Below are 20,624 nucleotides of genomic sequence, written 5' to 3'. Positions count from 1 at the left end.
TTGTAGCTATATGATTGTTTACCTTGAAAACTCAAAGAATCTACTGAAAAAATGAGATACTAGAAAGATGATACTTTAAAATTATGTATCTTTATGTACCTTTTCTATATTCTATCAATGATTCATAGAACATATATTACAGAAAATATTCCATTACAATATTAAAACAACTTTATTAAGTTCAACAGTGATGCAGGCAAATCTTTACATCAAAAGAATTCTTGGAGGAATGGTGGTAATGGTGAGAGGAGTAGGAACTTGAAGAGGTGGCATTCCCGGGCATTTTTTGAGAGTGCCAACTTAAATGAGTACAAACAATGGCTGACAATAGTGTATTAACATCCATTACTGGGAGTACAAGCTTGGCAGACTCTTCCATTTTTTATTCTAAAGTTACTGAAACATCTAACGAAACTTATTTATTGGACCTACTTCATATGTTGAGGAAGATATGCCTCAGGTTGAGACAAGAGTGATATTGGTTCAAGATGCTAGAAAACATGAAGAACTTATAAAAGCCTTAAAGGAAATTAAAGTGCCCTTTGTAAAGATGGAATCAGTGGAAGAATATGAAAGTTTGGATTCTCCAGAATTTGAAAATGTATTCATAGTCATGGACTTCCAGGACCCTGTCTTTAATGAATTATAGAAGACTGATTGTAGAGTTATTGGACCACCAGTTGTATTAAACTGTGCACAAAAAGGAGAGCCTTTGCCATTTTCATGCCGTCCGCTCTATTGTACCAGCATGATGAATCTGGTAGTGTGCTTTACTGGATTCAGGAAGAAAGAAGAACTAGTCAGATTGGTGACATTGGTTCATCACATGGATGGAGTTATTCAAAAAGACTTTAATTCAAAAGTTACACATTTTGTGGCAAATTGTACACAAGGAGAAAAATTCAGGATTGCTGTGAGCCTGGGTACTCCTATTATGACGCCAGAATGGATTTATAAATCTTGGGAAAGGAGGAATGAACAGAATTTCTGTGCATCAGCTGATGATTTTAGAAATGAATTTAAAGTTCCTCCATTTCAAGATTGCATTTTAAGTTTCCTGGGATTTTCAGATGAAGAAAAAACTAATATGGAAGAAATGACTGAAATGCAAGGAGGCAGCCATTTACCAGTTGGAGATGAAAGGTGCACTCATCTTATAGTTGAAGAGAATGTAGTAGAAGAACTTCCATTCGAACCTTCAGAGAAACTGTGTGTTGTGAAGCAAGAGAGGTTCTGGGGAAGTATTCAAATGGATGCTCAAGCTGGAGAAACGATGTATTTATATGAAAAGGCTACTACACCTGAGCTTAAGAAATCAGTGTCACTGCTTTCTCTAAATACTCCAAACAGTAATCGCAAAAGACATCATTTAAAAGAGACACCTGCTCAGCTTTCAAGAGAGACAGACCTGTCAACTTTTCCTCCTTGTAAGCACCCATCAGCTGAACATTCCCTTTCTATAGGATCACTCCTAGATATCTCCAACACACCAGAGTCTAGCATTAACTATGGAGAAACACCAAAGTCTTGTTGTACTAAGTCTTCTAAAAATTCCACTCCTATTTCTTCAAAGCGGTCAGCCAGGTGGCAAGTAGCAAAAGAGCTCTATCAGACTGAAAGTAATTATGTAAATATATTGGCCACAATTATTCAGTTCTTTCAGGTACCATTGGAAGAAGAAGGACAATGTGGTGGGCCTATCCTCACACCAGAAGAGATTAAGACTATTTTTGGTAGTATCCCAGATATCTTTGATGTGCACACTAAGATAAAGAATGATCTTGAAGATCTTATTGTTAATTGGGATGAGAGCAAAAGCATTGGTGACATCTTTCTTAAATATGGAAGTATTTTAAGTTTTCAGGTTAAAGTATTCTATCATAAAGGATTGGCAGGAAATGAAAGTTACTTGTTTAAATGTGAGAGCTTTTTAAAAGTTTTACATCACTGTATTTGTAAAATATAAAATTTAACACTTCTGATAGCTCAAGGCCATCATTAGGAATGCTAATTTTACTGTGCTATAATCGTTTTACTATATATGAAGTTATTTGTCTTTCACAAATGGCTATAGGTTAATTTTTTTTTTAATTTTCTATAGTTTTTAAAGAAATTATTTTTAGTTGAGGTTACTTTTTACTGTTATTGTTTCTACTCTGCATAAAAGCTTCTAATGAATTGCTTTTCTTTAGGATAAGAACAGCATAGCTTAAGTTTCTCAAATAAAGAAAATTCATTTTGAATGGGGTGCTGTGAATAGGATTCAAAATTTTTTCTTTTTTTTTTTTTGAATATGATTTATAACTTTCAGTGCCTTGGATCTGGCTCGTTTACTTTTGTTTTCTGAGGCCTTCTAACTTCCATCCTTACCATATACCCAGTCGCTTAGATATTTTTCTTGTTGGTTGAGAATTGCAAATATGCAAATTATTCTCACATAATCTTTTTGATATCTATTAGTCTCCTAAATTAGCCAAGATGTTTTTCATTTTCTTGTTTGCATTTTTGGGTAGTATAATTAATCTTTCAGTGGTGGTTTAGACTCTTCAATAAATAACAGCATATTCTTAGATTCTATATAGATTAGTTCTAAATCAGCTCTAAATATTATATTATGAATTTATGGACTTTTTTATTATATATTTCAGGCATACAGCATTATAATTCAGTATCTGTATACATTTACAAAGTGATGACCAAAAGTCTAGTTATTATCCATTACCTTGCAATTGACCCCTCCCCCTCTTTCACTCACCCTTCCAACCCCCTTCCATCTTGGTAACTGCTGATCTGTTCTCTGTATCTATGATTTTGTTGTTTTTTAAAATATTTTTTTAAAGATTTCACATGTGAGTGAAATCATATGGTATTTTCTGACTTATTTCACTTACCATTATATCCTTAAGTTTCATCCATGTTGTTACAAATGGTAATATTTAATTTTTTATGGCTGAGTAATAGTATATTGTGTATGTATATATATACATATATATATAATATAATATAACCACATCTTTATCCATTCATCCAATGATGGACACTTAGGATGTTTCCATATCTTAACTATTGTAAATAAAACTGCAATGAACATAGGGATGCATATATCCTTTAGAATTCATGTTTTCAAATATTTTGGCTAAGTGCCCAGAAGTAGAATTGCTGGATCATATGGTAGTTCTATTCTTAATTTCTTGAGGCATCTCAATATTGTTTTCTGTAGTAGTTACACCACTTAATCTCACCAGGAGTGTACAGGTTCCCCTTTACCCGCCTTCTCTCGTACATCTGTTATTTCTTGCTTTTTTGATAGTAGTTATTCTAACAGGGGTGAGGTATTATCTTATTGTGGCTTTGGTTTGCATTTTCCTACTTTTTTTTTTTTTTTTCATTTTTCTGAAGCTGGAAACCGGGAGAGACAGTCAGACTCCCGCATGCGCCCGACCAGGATCCACCGGGCACGCCCACCATGGGGCGACGCTCTGCCCACCAGGGGGCGATGCTCTGCCCATCCTGGGCGTCGCCATGTTGCGACCAGAGCCACTCTAGCGCCTGGGGCAGAGGCCAAGGAGCCATCCCCAGCGCCCCGGCCATCTTTGCTCCAATGGAGCCTCGGCTGCGGGAGGGGAAGAGAGAGACAGAGAGGAAAGCGCGGCGGAGGGGTGGAGAAGCAAATGGGCGCTTCTGTGTGCCCTGGCCGGGAATCGAACCAGGGTCCTCCGCACGCTAAGCCAACGCTCTACCGCTGAGCCAACCGGCCAGGGCCACATTTTCTTACTATTTAGTGATGTTAAGCATCTTTTCATGTGCCTGTTGGCCATCTGTATGTCTTCTTTGGGAAAATGTCTATTCAGATCCTCCTGCCCTTTTTTAGTCAGGTTGTTTTTCTGTTGTTGGGTTATATAATTTCTTTATATATTTTGAATATTAACCTCTTATCAGATGTGTAATTGGCAAATATTTTCTTTCATTCAGTAGTTGACTTTTTATTTATTTTTTATATTTTTTTGTATTTTTCTGAAGCTGGAAACGGGGAGAGACAGTCAGACAGACTCCCGCATGTGCCCAATCGGGATCCACCCGGCACGCCCACCAGGGGCGATGCTCTGCCCTTCCGGGGTGTCGCTCTGCCGCGACCAGAGCCACTCTAGCGCCTGGGGCAGAGGCCAAGGAGCCATCCCCAGTGCCCCGGCCATCTTTGCTCCAGCTGGAGCCTTGGCTGCAGGAGGGGAAGAGAGAGACAGAGAGGAAGGAGGGGGGGGGGTGGAGAAGCAAATGGGCGCTTCTCCTATGTGCCCTGGCCTGGAATCGAACCCGGGTCCCCCACACGCCAGGCTGACGCTCTATCGCTGAGCCAACCGGCCAGGGCCTTGCCTTTTTATTTTGATGATACTTTTCTTCATGGCAGAAGGTTTTTAGTTTGGTATAGTCCCATTTGTTTATTATTTTTGCTTTTGTTTACCTTGCCTTTGGAATTAGATCCTTAAAAACATCGCTAGGACCCATGTCAAGGAGCTCAACCTCCTGTGTTTTCTTCTAGGAATTCTATAGTTGTAGGTCTTTCATTCAAGTCTTTAACCCATTTTGAGTTAATTTTGGTGTATGGTGTAAAATAGTGCTCTGCTTTCATTCTTTTGCATGTGGCTGTCAAATTTTTTTCAGTACCATTTATTGTAGAGACTTCTTTCTCCATTGTATGTTCTTGGTTTCTTTGTTGTAAATTAAATTTATAGAAGTTTTTAAACTTGTAATGTTTATAGCAGTACAATAAACTTTAATATACTTTAAAAAAAAGAATTCTTACATCAAAAGTTTAAGAAGAGGCCCTGGCCGGTTGGCTCAGCGGTAGAGCGTCGGCCTGGCGTGCGGGGGACCCGGGTTCGATTCCCCGCCAGGGCACATAGGAGAAGCGCCCATTTGCTTCTCCACCCCCCCCCCTTCCTCTCTGTCTCTCTCTTCCCCTCCTGCAGCCAAGGCTCCATTGGAGCAAAGATGGCCCGGGCGCTGGGGATGGCTCCTTGGCCTCTGCCCCAGGCGCTAGAGTGGCTCTGGTCGCGGCAGAGCGATGCCCCAGAGGGGCAGAGCATCAGCCCCTGGTTGGTGGGCAGAGCGTCGCCCCTGGTGGGCGTGCCAGATGGATCCTGGTTGGGCGCATGCGGGAGTCTGTCTGACTGTCTCTCCCCGTTTCCAGCTTCAGAAATAAATAAGAAAAAAAAAAAGTTTAAGAAGACATAAAGGAAATCATAAGCAAATAGAAAGACCTACCATGTTAAATCTTCCCAAATTAATTCAAGTGTTACTACAATGGTAATCACAGCAGGATTTAGGAGGAACTTAAAGAAATTCTAAAATACATCTTTAAGAGTAAATGTAAGAAAATAATCAAGACCATTTGTGAAGAAAAAAAAATAGTAATGCGGGACATTCATTCATAACAGACATTCACTCATCAATATGAATGGAATCTACCATCAACCAACCATAGGCTCAATTTGCTGCTGTATAAACCAAGTATAAGCAGAATTCAATACGGAGAGAGAAAGAATAAGAATGTTCATGCTGCAGATGGAAATGTATTTCATAAACTGCTACTGCTCCTTAAAATGTTTATAAAGAAATAAGATAGTTTTAAATCAAGCCCAATGTTATACAAAGCCAGTGACCATAAATGTTGACAGCATAATATACTGCTTACAAAAATTAGAAGATATTTCAAAATGAATATGAAGCAATTAAAAAAAGAATCATTTGGGTTTTTTTTTTATTAAATGAGAACATCAGAACAGCAAATGACAAGTCAAAGAAAGCTGTTTGATTATGCAAATGAGATGCAAAACCAACTTTTATTTTGTTGGTGAAGATACACTATCCAAAAGGCTGAAAGCAATGGAGTATCTGCATGTTCCCTGATCCCCTAATTTTTGTGAGCAGTAACAGTTTTAATTACATGGGCTTAAAAACAAGAGTGTATGTTTAAAAAGGAACTATGTACCAAAAGGGTTATTGTCTCCAGTGAAGAAGGGGGTGAGAATTGAGAGGTGTACATAGAGTAAAACAGGAAAATTTTTATTTCTATATTCATTTAAAAATTTTTAGAGTTAACAAGAATTCTTGTAATCCTCTAATATTAGGGAAACAGTAGAAGAGAAGCAAAATGATGCTGTGTCTTATAAAGTTAAAATTTAATGATATGTATATTTTTCCATATAATATCCACTTTTTAATCTCCAGAGCTCTCTGCTTTGGGAAACACATGGAGTAATTCAGATATGGTCCCTACCCTCAAGGGCACTATATAAAGGCACATGTCTAAGATACTTGAAGTAAGAACAAGAATGAAATGACTTCAAAGACATTGTCTGAGGATAGTTCCCAAGGTCAGGCACCATGTTGTTTCCATGTAATGAATAGTTCCTTAGTACATTAAAAAGACTTAGTGTTAATTTATGATAGGCATGATAATCTGCTCACATGGTGATTATTTCTTTGAACTTATTTGTAAAATTCAATATCCAGCATTGGTGTCACACTGCTACTTCTAAACTGCAAAACACTACCTTATTTTACCTACTTTTATGAGCTCTAAAGTGGAGGAAAATGAGCAAACTCTAATTTTAAGGCTTGGAAATGTTATGCAAGTGAAAAATGTTTGCTACCTGTGCAATAAAGAGCTATTAGCTCCTCTCCTTTGATCTCGTGTGTGGAAATGTGCCCATTTGGGTCCTTCCCAAAATCAAAGGACCATTTGGGATTATTAAAATCCAACTAACGTGTCAAACTGGAATGTGGTTTTGAAAGAGAGCTGTTAGCAATACAAATGTTAATTTCCCTTCAGTGTAAAATAATAACAATAATAATCATAATAATAAATAAATAAATAACCCAAACTGAGCCATTAATAAACTTCAGTGAAAGATTTGAGGCCTGGAACTAGACAGAAAAGACTCTGGATGTTTGTGGACAGCGATCGCCTCAATTGGAGACAAAACATAATAGTCTGACAGTTCCAAGCGCCTCTCTAACATGGGTGCGTGTGACTTCATCACTGAGAAAGAGGAATGCCTACCGAGAGGGGTAAGGAACTACAACATATAAGGAATTATACATACATATGTGATTTGGCAAATGTTTCTATTATTTTAAATAAGTGTTAAGTGACAACTTTAAAATAATACAAAGTAACCTCTTTTTAGTTTTCTGTTGTTATTTTCCTTTGAACTTGCTCTATCAAGTTATACTTAAAATTAGGAAAAGGTCATGGAGGACAATTGTCCTCTAGAAAGTGCGATAAACTGTTAGATCAGCATTGTTTTATAATCACAAGTACGAGGCTAATAATAGCAAATTTTCTCACAGCAATGTTCAAATTTAGGTTGTTTTATGGAGAAACAGACTTTCAAGTGAAGATTACAGTGTTTCAAAAACAATGATATATTTTAATATATTGGTTCTAGAAATTTAGAGAAGAGCCATTTTGGAGCTGGACTTATGTTCTATAAATTTAAGATATTACAGGATATACGAATGATCAAATGTTTTTATGACTTGGCATAGCAATAACTGAAATTCTGTGATTTGGCATGTAGAATTAACTTTTACCTTTTCATAGGTTTCTTACATGCTAAAAGATCTCCCAGTCTATGATGGCAGATCTCTCTATATCTCTACATAATTAAGGACTTGGGGACACAGACATTTCAGAAGACATACAAATGGCCACAATTCAACTTGACTTGTTTTTGACAATGGCTAATGTATGACTTCTGAAACAAATGAAAAACTGTTATAAACTACACAACAAAACTAACCTTTCCACTTTTACTATTAAATGTATGTAACTTCAACACTCAAAACTGACTTGATATAAATATTCACCAGAATCGGTATATCACCATGTCAAGTAATAGCTGCATGGCAATAACTTTGAATTTTCCGAAAGCCAGTACAAACAAGGAAAGCTTGGTGAGTTGGAAGAGTGTCAGGCAGATTACAAGCAAATACCTTTCCTAAAACTGATCTTGACCTGAATAACACCCAAAGAACTTCTGATGTGGTTCCAGAGCCATGGAACAAAATAGAAAACAATTTTCAGTGGTGCAAATGTTCCAAAATCTTTCTAGACTAGATTAGGGGAGATGTTCTGATTGCAAATATGGTTCACAGTCATGAGTGGAATCCAAAGAAGAATGAGGGCAATGGCTTACTCAGGTTGAAAAACATGAAATTGACCAGGCAAGATGTGTTAATGTTGTCTTTTCAGATAAGGGTATACGATTGGTTTATTTGGCTTAGTTATTCTGCAATCAGGACATTCAATCTAAGATCCAGTCACAAATTTATGACCAGCTCAAAAAGTAGCCTAAGAATTCACAGAAATGGAATAAAAATACGGTGATGAACAATAGCTAGAAGCCAGTCCTTATAACTCAAAAGTCCATTTGGAAATTATGCAACTTTTTAAGATAATAAAGAATTCTTTCATCCCCCCAAATATTTAATTATGGCCCCATGAACTAAGCTATGTTTTGATTGAAGGGAGTCCAACTTCTGAATGGGTCAAAGATGCTGAGGATTAGAGGGCAAGACTGAAGTTTACTTTAGGAATGAGGGTTTCTTTTTTTGTTCTTGGTGTTTCCAGATTTGCAATGTCTTAGTTTCCTACCCGACCTCCAAATCCAACTCTTCTTACTCCAGCAGCTGAGCCCCTTTAAATCCTGTCTCTAGACAGAGCTCAGTTCCCAGATCTGGGAACAAATTCTGCTCTGAGTGGGGAGGTTGATTATAAGGAGCTACAGACCAGTAGTTAATGTTAAACAGTTTGTTCTAACCTGTACTCCTGTGCAGTTCTTCAAAGACTAGCTCCTCTGTCTTAAACTCATTTTCCTAAGGTTGAATATTCATATCACTGAATTATTAACACTAGTTGAATGACCTTCATTAGTCTGATTTAGACGCACATCTTGGGCCTGGGAATCTATTTTGATATTAATTCACAGGTATTTGTTTCCAGCGATTTTTCTTAAACTTGGAATTTTTATTTAAGAATGTGGCACTAAGATGTTACTTAGAAACAGTTTGTGTGGAACCACATTTCTAACTGCTGGCACCACTGTAGGAATATACTCAGCAGTACTTGGCCTTTTAAAGGATATCTACTGGGCTATTCAATGTTTTGTCAGAAGAGCTCTCTAGCCTCAGAGGCGACACATGCCTGCTAGGATTCTAGGGGTTGGGGAAGAATTTAGGCGCCAACTTTCTCTTTCATCTTTCTGATTCCAGCCTCCAAATTAATTTATTCTTTTAATTTTTAAAAAATTTATGTTAGAAAAAGAGGAAGAAGGGGAGAGAGAAACATCAATTTGTTGTTCCACTAATTAATGTGTTCACTGGTTGATTCTTACAGGTATCCTGACTGGGAATCAAATCACAACATTGGTGTATCAGGACGACACTCTAACCAACTGATCTACCAGGCTAGGGCCCTAATTTGTTCTTTACTATACCTGGATTTCTGAGTCCAGACTCTCTGTTGTTCAATTTTTTCCTTTTCTAAAAAGTTTTTTTTAAGACTTTATTCATTTTAGAGAGAGAAGCGAGACAGAGAGAGAGAGAGAGAGAGAGAGAAAAGAAAAAAGAGAGAGAAATGGGAGGAGGAGCAGAAAGCCTCAACTCCCATATGTGTCTTGACCAGGCAAGCCTAGAGTTTCGAACCGGCAACCTCAGCATTCCAGGTGGATGCCCTACACCGGCTATGCCACCACAGGGCAGGCTGTGTTGTTTAATTTTAAAAGAAATCATATGTATGGATATAGGTTCTCGACTGTGTGGCTGGGGCAAAGGACTCAGGGAGCAATTTTGCATACAGACTTCGAACCAATTCTTCTCTGACCTGTGCCTCAGCCCTGGCTTCCTTGGGGCTTGACTGCTTCAGGTCTGAGACATAGGATGATCTGTACACCACCTCTAATTGGGGTTTCTTCTCCCATTACAGCTTCTTTTGTAGGCTAAATCAAGCTTCCTAAAATGAATTTGAATTTCTTATCTGTTATGAGTTATTTCTTATTCGGTCTTTTTTGGGGAGAGAGAGTGTGGTGAACAGCTCTATGATTTTAGAGGCTTTTTTTGAAGAGTTTCAAGTGGAAGAGAAGATTAAATGCTTGTGGTCAACCTGCCACTTTTAATCTGCACTCCATACATGATTGTAGACCTTACTCCTGACGCTAGTTTTCCCAAAGTATGTTTAGTGAGGTGTTAATAGTTATTAAAAAAAAAAAAAAAAACAGTGGTTCTGTGGTCAAAAAAATAGTTTGGGAAATACTGGATTGAACTAAGCTAAACAGTTTCTTTGCTGTAGGGCTTTTGGGATCATTTAATATACTAATATTATTTGAGAATCCTTAAAGTGGAGGCGTATACAGTATTTCCTAAACCACAGGTCTGGTTTTCACCAGACTAAAACATTAAAAACATGAAGTAGGAAATGTATATCAAGGCATTTCAAAGTCCATCTTAGCTTGGCTCTTAAAGGTTAGTAGTAAACTCCCAGAAATGAGGGTTTATTGTAAAGAACATGAAATAGTGATGCGTTAGCATCTCTTTCTTGGGCATACTGACATTTTAATTTCCAGTGCTGCTGAGACTAGGATGTATAGTTGGTGTCATGATACTAGATCAATATACTGTGACTGACACTCTCTGTCCACCTTCCATTTAATTATACATCTTTTCTTTTTTAAGTGAGAAGAAGGGAGATAGTGAGATAGACACCCCGACTGGGATCCACCTGGCAACCCCCATCTTGAGCCGATGTTTGAATCAATCCAGCTATTTTTAGTGTCTGAGGCTGATGCCCAAACCAATGGCTGTAGGAGGGGAAGAGAGAGTGAACAATGAGGGGGAAAGGGAGAGAAGCAGATGGGTGTTTCTCTCTCGTGTGCCCTGACCAGGAATCGAACCTGGGTTGTCTGCATGCCAGGCCAACACTTTACCCACTGAGCCAACCAGCTAGGGCTATTATGTATCATAAGAGAGAGATCCTGATATAATTGGTGTTACCGCCATTCAATACAAGATGTCCGCTTTGGAATAGGATTTTGTACCAAACCATTTTAGAAAAAAGACTGGGCTCCCCTATGGCTAACACTCACCAGACACTGCTCTCTGATCTAATCACACTGTTGAGAAGGCTGGAATTCACTGCCAGCTGATTACTTTATATGGAAAGCACAGTCTAGAATCAGTTTCCTCAAAAAGAGGAGTGTAGGAAAGGTAGGCAGTGAAAGCGCTGGGACTCCTATAGTTACAGAGCCATTACAAAATTCTAAATGACAATGTTGGATTGGAAGTATAGAAATATCATCCTGGTGGGGGCATGAAGGTTGAATTCAAGCTGTTGAAAGTGAATTTTCCAGGATGAAGATATTGCAGTAGTCTAGGAAAAATACATGCTCACAAAAATTAGGGGATATTTTATCGCTTCATATTCATTTAAAAATATCTCCTAATTTTTGTGAGCAGTATAAATGATAAGGCAGAAGACACCCTCCAGTTCATCGTGTTCATCTACCAGCACCCTCCCCACTATTCACCAGTGTCCGTGACCTGCTCCTCGAGCCACACGATCAGGGGCCTTGCTCCAGCTGACCTACTCCCTCCCGCATTCTTCATGTTTCCTTTAGAATTGATGATTCCCCCTCTGCCCATACACCTCCCCTAGACCATTCTCTTTTCTAAATCCATTATCTTTCCCTATTTCTTACTATTACCTGTTGAAAGGTTTTCCCCGTCCCCTTTTCTCATTCCTTCTATCTCTTCAGACTCTTGTAGTCTAATTTCTGCTTACAGTATTTTATTGAAACTGTACTCTTCATATCATCAGAAAGCACCTTCTCATGCCAAAATCAATGATTATTTAAAAGCCTCATCTTGGGTCCTGGCCAGGTGGCTCAGTAGATAAAGCGCCATCCTGGCATACCACGGTTGTGAGTTCAACCCCCAGTCAGAGCACAGAAGAGAAGCAGCCAATGAGTCACCGCTGGAGAACAAATGAGTGGGACAACAAACTGATACTTCTGTTTCTCTTTCTTCCTCTCCTCTCCTGAATCCACGGAAAAATTTTTTTAAATCCCGCCTTAATAGATCTATCTATAACGTTTGACAGCATTACCCCTATTTTCATCTCTCCTTACAGATTTTCACTTTTTGGCTTTCCATGATGCCCACATGCTACCAGAGCTGGCCTCTAACAGTTCATTATCTCAGTTCCAACGCTACTGTTTCTCCAAACTGCTGAAATGGTGGGATTTCCCAGAGCTCCCTCCCCAACTCTTGTTACGCTGCCCTCTTTCACTGGATGATTTATTTTTATGGTTTAAACTACTGCTTCTTTCCTGATTACTTCCAACTTTTTATCTCCAGCCCCACCCTGTCTCTCAAGCTTCAGATTTGTACACCCAACTGCTTGTGAGAGAGCTCCACCTGGATGTCCTACAGGCATCCCCAACACAACATGTTCAGAACAGAATTCATCATCTTTTCCCTCTGCCGGTGCCTTCTCAGTTATTCTTGGTCTCAGTTGCCAGTTGAGCTCTCTAATCCATCGCCCAGGTAGGGAATTATCTTTGCGCCTTCCTACTCCCGCATCCCACAGATAAGATCTAGGGTTGTGTTGTCTGTTTCTCCATATGCTTGCTGTCTCTGTCCTGGTTGAGGCAAGCCCTTATCACCTCTCACCTAACTTTTAAAAAACTCTCTTAACTTCTCTACTGGACTTAGTCCTCTTCAAATCTTCCCAGTTGTCAGATTTATGTATTTGATACAAAGATGTGGCCATCCACTTCTCTCTAAAACATTTCATTGGCTGTCACCTACAGGATTAAAATCTAACATGGTCTGACCCTAGCCTTCTTTCCCAGCCTCCCTTTATCATTGCTGTTCTACAATATACAGAATTACTTGTGACTGGGTCAAAAGGCAGTTCCATTTTTAATTTTTTGAGGAATCTCCATACTGTTTTCCACAGTGGCTGCACCAGTCTGCATTCCCACCAGCAGTGCAGGAGGGTTCCCCTTTCTCTACATCCTCACCAGCACCTATCATGTGTTGTTTTGTTAATGAACCCCATTCTGACTGGTGTGGTTTTAATGTGCATTTCTCTAATGATTAGTGATGTTGAACATTTTTTCATCTCTCTATTGGCCATCTGTATGTCCTCTTTGGAGAAGTGTCTATTTATTTCTTTTGCCCATTTTTTGATTGGATTGTTTGTCTTCCTGGTGTTGAGTTTTATAAGGTCTATAAATTCTGGTTATTAACCCCTTATCAGACATATTGTCAAATATATTCTCCCAGTGTGGTTTGTCTTTTTATTCTGTTCATGTTGTTTTTAGCTGGACAAAAATTTTTTTTTTTTTTTTGTATTTTTCTGAAGCTAGAAACGGGCTCCCGCATGCGCCCAACCGGGATCCACCTGGCATGTCCACCAGGGGGCGACGCTCTGCCCACCAGGGGACGATGCTCTGCCCTCTGGGGCGTCGCTCTGCTGCGACCAGAGCCACTCTAGTGCCTGGGACAGAGGCCAAGGAGCCATCCCCAGCGCCTGGGCAATCTTTGCTCCAATGGAGCCTCAGCTGCGGGAGGGGAAGAGAGAGACAGAGAGGAAGGAGAGGGGGAGGGGTGGAGAAGCAGATGGGTGCTTCTCCTGTGTGCTCTGGCCAGGAATCGAACCCAGGACTTCTGCATGCCAGGCCGACGCTCTACCACTGAGCCAACCGGCCAGGGCCTGGACAAAAACTTTTTAGTTTGATATAGTCCCATTTGTTTAGCCTGTCTTTTATTTCCCTTGCTGGTGGAGATAAATCAGCAAATATATTGCTGCGAGAGGTGTTGGTGAGCTTACTTCCTATGTTTTCTTCTAAGATGCTTATGGTTTCACAACTTACATTTAAGTCTTTTATCCATTTTGAGTTTATTTTTGTGAATGGTGTAAGTTGGTGGTCTAGTTTCATTTTTTTGCAGGTAGCTTTCTCCATTCTATGCTCTTACCTCCTTTGTCAAATATCAATTGTCCATAAAGGTGTGGGTTTATTTCTGGATTCTCTGTTCTGTTCCATTGATCTATATGCCCGTTCTTATGCCAGTACCAAGCTGTTTTGAGTACAATGGCCTTGTAGTATCACTTGATATCAGGAAGTGTGATACCTCCTACTTTATTCTTTTTTTTCAAGATTGCTGAAGCTATTTGTGTTCTTTTCTGGTTCCATATGAATTTTTGGAATATGTGTTCTATATCTTTGAAGCATGTCATTGGTATTTTAATTGGCATTGCATTGAATTTATAAATTGCTTTGGGTAATATATTTAATAATCTCACTTATAGGAATATGTCCCAAGAAAACCTTATCACTAACTCAAAAAAAGAAATGCACCCCATGTTTATGGCAGCATTGTTCACAATACCAAAGATCTGGAAACAGCCCAAGTGATCATCAGTGGATTAAAAAGCTGTGGTACATATATACAATGAAATACTATGAGGCCATGAAAAAGAAGGAAATATTACCTTTTGTAATAACAAGGATGGACCTGGAAACTATTATGTTAAGTGAAATAAGCCAGGCAGAGGAAGAAAATTATCATATGACCTCACTCATTTGAGGAATCCAAGGAATAATGTGAACTGAGGAATGGAATTAAATCTGAAGGGAAGGGGGGAGAGAGCTTTTGGGAGGGGGTAAGGGAGAAGTTGAGGGGAATACGGGGGAGGGGGGGATGCATTCAGGGAGACACTAGAATCTATGTAAATGCAATAAATAAATAAGAAAAAAATATATGATGAAAAAAACCCAGAATTACTTGTGGGATTCCCTGAGAACATCAAGCTATTTTGAAGCTACTTTGGTTCACATTATTCCAGAGGGTTGGAATAGCCTTTCTTTGCCATCAACCTATTACCTTGGCCTTCTTACCTTGACTAATGTCTACTTATTCTTTAATAATCAACTTGGAAAGTTTTTAAGGACAGTTTCACTGAGTCCTCATATTGGGTTAAGTATCCCTTCTTGGTGTTATTACAATATCCTAATTCTATCTCTACCATGCCGTTTGACATACTGTTTCATAATCTGAGTATTTATGTCTGATCTCCCAACTACAATACCTTGAGGAAAGAGAGTATGTCTTCTTTATTTTTACATCACTATTATTTAGTTCAAGAACTGGACTCACAAAACAAGTGTGGGATGATTGAGTAAAAGAATAAATAAGATAAGGCAATTGGAACATAGTGTGGGGGGAAAATTGGGAGGATTTTTAGGAAGCAAAAAGGAATTGTTAACTAGCTGTTTAGAGGTTGTTGGGGGCTGGAAAAAGCTTAGGAGGAACAAAGGATGGCTTTAGTTTATAAATGACAGCACAACAGAGTAAATTCAGAAATATTGGGGGAAAAGGGCAATTAAAGGGAATATTAATTATTTGGGTACATGTTTAGTTTGAGGTGCTTATGAGAATTGTACAAAATATTCTCCTGGCTCCTTTTACAACAATTACTACAATGCTTATGTAGACACTCAAAAAATTCAAAAAACTGATGAATTCAATTGCCATTACTAATTTATTAAAAATAGCCTTGCTGTTAGGTAAATTATGGAATCTGCTATAGAAATAAGCTAACTCTATTTGGATCAGTTGTTTTTTTCCCTAAAAGTCATTATTTCAGTTTTTTAGATAGATAAATTTAAAAGATTTTTCTTTATTATGTGTATGAGACTTTTTTTTTTTTTTTTTTTTTTTTAGAGAGAGGAGAGGATCTACCAGGCCTGACCAGGATATACCAGGCAAACTCCAGTCTGGGGCCGATGCTCAAATCAACTGAGCTATCCTCAGCACCTGAGTCTGACACTCGAATCAACTGAGACACTAGCTGCAGGAAGGGAAGAGGGAGAGGAGGGGGGAGAGACAGGGAAAGAGAAGCAGATGGTGGCATCTCTTGTGTGCCCTGACCAGACATCAAACCCAGGACTTCTGCAATGATAAACTTTTAAAGTCTGAAGGAGAAAGAGAAAAACTTTAGGCCCATAATACAGAAGGAAAAAAATTTCTAGGCCAGATAAGCTTTCATTTAGTTAATTAAAATTAAATAATGAGTATATATAAAATAAAGATTAAATAATAATGAAAAATCATCTCTAAGAACTGAAAAATCTCTTTTTTCCATGGCCAAACTCAAAAGAAACCTGCTGGGTACTGATGCCAGAGGGTGTTTTGGCTGAGTCAAAAGCTGTAGTTATATCTGCCAGAAAACAGGGATATCATATAAGACCTGTGCAACTAATTAGCCCAGTGATTTTTAACCAATATGCCGCAAGAGTTTTTAAAACATGCAATATCTGACTATTTAGTCAGGGGCACTGGCCTCTTTTCCCTTAGATCAGGGGTAGTCAACCTTTTTATACCTACCGCCCACTTTTGTATCTCTGTTAGTAGTAAAATTTTCTAACCACTCACCAGTTCCACAGTAATGGTGATTTATAAAGTAGGGAAGTAACTTTATAAAATTTATAAAGCAGAGTTATAGCAAGTTAAAGCATGTAATAATAATTACTTACCAAGTATTTTATGTTGGATTTTCACTAAGTTTAACAGAATAAATCTTTATAAAACAAATTATTATAGTTAAATCTATCTTTTTATTTATACTTTGGTTGCTCTGCTACTGCCCACCATGAAAACTGGAATGCCCACTAGTGGGCGGTAGGGACCAGGTTGACTACCACTGCCTTAGATTTTCAAGTTAAAAAAATGAAAATAGCCAACACAATGAATCAAAATTATACCTATTTTTTCTCAAATCAGAAAAAAATTACATTTTTTGGTATGCCACGGAATTTTAATAATTAGTTTATGTGTGTCATGAGATGAAAAAGGTCAAAAATCACTGGATTAGATTAAGAAATAATCACATAATAATTAGCTGTGGATTTGCCTCTTCTGCAGCCAGGTTTGGGCTGATATTTTTGCATCCTTTCCAGGTTTCAGCTTGTTGACAGTAGATGTTTGCCACATAACTAAAGGCACCATCCAAAACTACTCTTGGGCAAGAGCTACCTGGATCCTGTTTGTTGTCCTGCATAAACATTGAGAAAACAAAATGCCATCCTTCCCCATAAAGAGATACACCTGCTTTTCTAATCAGCAGGAATATTGTAGTCAAAACTGATGTGCACCAGTTGGAAAAATTGCTTATAGATTCATAGCGGCAAGGTAAACTCTCTTGGTGCCTTGACAGATGAAAGAGACACCCCACACCCTTTAATCTCACTATGGCAACAAGAGACCACTAGAGCGAGGTTGTTATGTCTATGATCAAATTCTTACCACAAATCAAAGAGGACACATCAACATTTTATGATTATACCAATCCTTCTCAGGTGTCTGTAACTCTATTGTGGGAATGGTTTAATTGAACAACAGAAGATACAAGGCTCCCAAACCCATACTCTTTAGGCTCTAATGCAGCTGACTTTAATTCTTACAATTACTGTATCACAATTTCTTTTCCCAGCTCATAAGATGAGCACAGAGAAAAAAAAAATGCTTATTATTAATGAATTTCTACTCCTTAATATATTTTGCATGAGACCAACAACCTTTTTTTTTGGCTTGTACATTTATCATCAAACCATTCTTTGCAAGAAGTTTTAGATTTTCTTGATTATTTAAAATAAACTAACAGTGATTTAAAGTGTTGCGTGATGGTTTAGGAAGATTATAGAACATCTGTGTCAGCACTAGAAACTTCCTGAAGTAGAAGAAGTACAAATTGTTCAAAAGTTAAGCAACAATTATGAGTGATGAGTGAGTTTTGAGACTTTGAGATGAAGGGAGTCTGGTAAGTGAGATGATCTTATCAACTCAGTGTGGTAACTAGAAAGGCAATCTCTCCTAGAAGGATTTCAGCTCAAAAATGGAAACTTCACAATAGATAACACTGCTCCAGAGTCAACTGAGATCATTTGGGACATCCCTATCTAGCATCTCCAAGACAGCACACATTAAAAACAGGGTTTAAGAGAAAATAATTTGTATATGACATTTGCATGCAAAAATTATAAAATCATCTAAGTGAAATAATTTTACCTGACACGCTTAAATTGTTATTATGCAATTAACGATGGCTTTTATTAGTGATAATTATGAGCCATTGTTTTTTAGTTCTGATGGTTCAAAGAGTCTTTTTTTGTTGTCCTCAAATTCCATGACTATTAGTATCAACTGGTTGTTGCCGTGGCAGGAGATACGTGTAATGTGGTCATGTGGGGAGGGTGTCTTCTGTTTTTAATTGGAGCCATGCTGGAAACCATTGGGGGGATTTCTTGTTAGACATCCGGAGTACTAAAGCTGAAGAAGGAAAACAGATACTCTCCCCACCAAGTCCTAATTGAAGACATACTGTGCAAAAATAAATAAATAAATTTCTCCAACAAGAGACAAAAAAAGCAATCTGCATGTCGTCTTTCAACGCATCTCTGTTTTCTGCGGGTTTGGTGACCTTTGCCTTCTTTCTGTGGCTAACTGCGATACTGGGCTGGCTCAGCTGCAAGTTCATTGCTTCTTCCTCTCCCAGGTTACTTGCTCTTATGTTTCTAAGTCTTGACTTTTTGCAAATAAGGTAGGTACCCGAAGGGTGTTAGATTTTCTTGTGGGAGAAATTAGTAGACACGTAGTATACTGCAGCTGAAAATCTGCTCTGTAATCCTGTAATCTCATATCCAAGTTCCATGTTGCTAGATCAAAACTTAAAATGGGCCCTGGTTGGCTGGCTCAGTGGTAGAGCATCAACTCAGCATACGGATGTCCTGGGTTCGATTTCTGGTCAGGGCATACAGGAGAAGTATCCATTGGCTTTTCCACCCCTCCCCTTTCCTCTTCTCCTCTCTCTCTCTCTCTCTCTCTCTCTCTTCCCCTTCTGCAGTCATGGCCTGATTGGCTCAACTGCATTGGCTTCAGGTGCTGAGGATGGCTCCATGGAGCCTCTGCCTCAGGCACTAAAAATAGCTTGGTTGTGAGCATGGCCCAAGATGTGCAGAGCATCAGCCCCAGATGGGGGTTGCTGGGTAGATCCTGGTTGGGGTGCATGTGGAAATCTGTCTCTCTACTCCCCTCCTCTCACTTGGAAAAGAAGAAAAGAATAAAAAAGAAAACTTAAAATGATTTCTACCATGGGTTCAGGCACACAGTTCTCTGAGATGCATTTCTATTTGTCATTCAAAAATATGAGTCCATTAGTAGAGTATACATAAGAACCAAAGCAGTGTCAATAACTTTGTGATATTCATAGCAATCTGAGAACCAGGAGAGGTTCTAACAGTCATCTTAGGGCTGAAAAATAGAATCAGAAGAAACCTTTAGTTGTCACCTCACTAGTCAACCCAGTAATGACTGCATCCTGGTTTTCAAAGGAGGCTATGTAGGAAAAAGACAAGTGAATCAGTATCCAACAGGAAGATCAATTGAGACACTCTCCTCACAGTTTGAACGGGCACTTCTGAGACCTAGAGCAAACAGCAGTAGGCAAGAAACTTCAGACTCCAGAGCAGTCTGGACAATATTTTCAAAATGTGCAAAAGCGTAAACAGCATCCCACTTTGCAAACCTTTGTTTCATTAAAAAATTGGGAAATGAAGATGAAGGAAGAGAGAAAATTTCTATATGAGAAGTAACCTAATGCTTGTGGTCTTCCTCCTTTTTGGGGAGCTGCTTCAACATTGCTTTAAGCTAAGTGGGACTTTATGAGACCAAGTTTGAGAAATGGACATGTGTCATTTGTGTTTCAGAGAGCATTAGCATTGGTATAAGACACTGGCTAAAGCCCAGCCTTCCTGTGGCAGAGAAAGTGAAAGAGTAAGAGTGAAAGTGAGAGCAAGAAAGAGAGAAAGAGAGGGAGCTCATTGTATGTCTAGCAACAAGTTTTTTGGTTTTTGGTTTTTGTTTGCAAGAGATAGAGACAGACAGGAAGGGAGAGAGATGAGAAGCTTCAATTCTTTGTTGCAGCACCTTAGTTGTTTATTGACTGCTTTCTCATATATGCCTTGACCTGGGGCTATAGCTGAGCCAGTGACCCCTTGCTTAAGCCAGTGACCTTTGGCTCAAGCCAGTGACCCTTAGGCTCAAGTCAACGACCATGGGGTCATGTTGATGATCCCATGCTCAAGCCAGCAACCCACACTCAAAGTGGTGAGTTCATGCACAAGCCAGATGAGCCTGCACTCAAGCCAGTGACCTCAGGGTTTTGAACCTGGGTCTTTTGAGTGTTTCTTGTGGATCAAATGTAGGCAACTGGGTACAGTATAGCGAGCCTAGTGACATTCTGAATATTGTCCAAGAGGATGCCTGGAGGGACAACGTAGCTTCCTCACCCGAACAGAGGGTTGGACAGCTAGAAGTCAAGTGGCCACAGAAGAATGCAGCAGTGAGTGGCATTGCCCCTGTCAAAGAAACTGTCTTCCAAGGGCCCAGTAGGAGGCATCTTTAGAGAAGTGCACAGAGCACCCTAACAAGATGGAATTAGCATTCTATTACCTGGGATGGAGGTGGGGGTATAACTTTATATGGGCACAAACTCAGGCCTG

The 20,624-nt window shown here is 38.9% G+C and overlaps 2 protein-coding genes across 2 annotated transcripts in view; one reads left to right on the top strand and one right to left on the bottom strand.

The window, feature by feature from the left end:
• Positions 1 to 20,624, bottom strand: part of CPED1 (cadherin like and PC-esterase domain containing 1) — a 330,727-nt gene that overhangs the window by 7,158 nt on the left and 302,945 nt on the right. The gene's annotated exons all lie outside the window — the stretch shown is intronic.
• LOC136324487 (protein ECT2-like) lies at positions 318 to 20,527 on the top strand. Its single transcript, XM_066257426.1, is given in 3 exon segments — positions 318 to 405; positions 408 to 1,847; positions 20,328 to 20,527. Coding segments are annotated over 3 exon segments (1,728 nt in total).

This window comes from Saccopteryx bilineata, chromosome 2 (assembly GCF_036850765.1).
Source record: "Saccopteryx bilineata isolate mSacBil1 chromosome 2, mSacBil1_pri_phased_curated, whole genome shotgun sequence".
Lineage (NCBI taxonomy): Eukaryota > Metazoa > Chordata > Mammalia > Chiroptera > Emballonuridae > Saccopteryx > Saccopteryx bilineata.
Note: the sequence above shows the minus strand (reverse complement) of the source record. Positions and strands in the feature narration are given on the sequence as shown.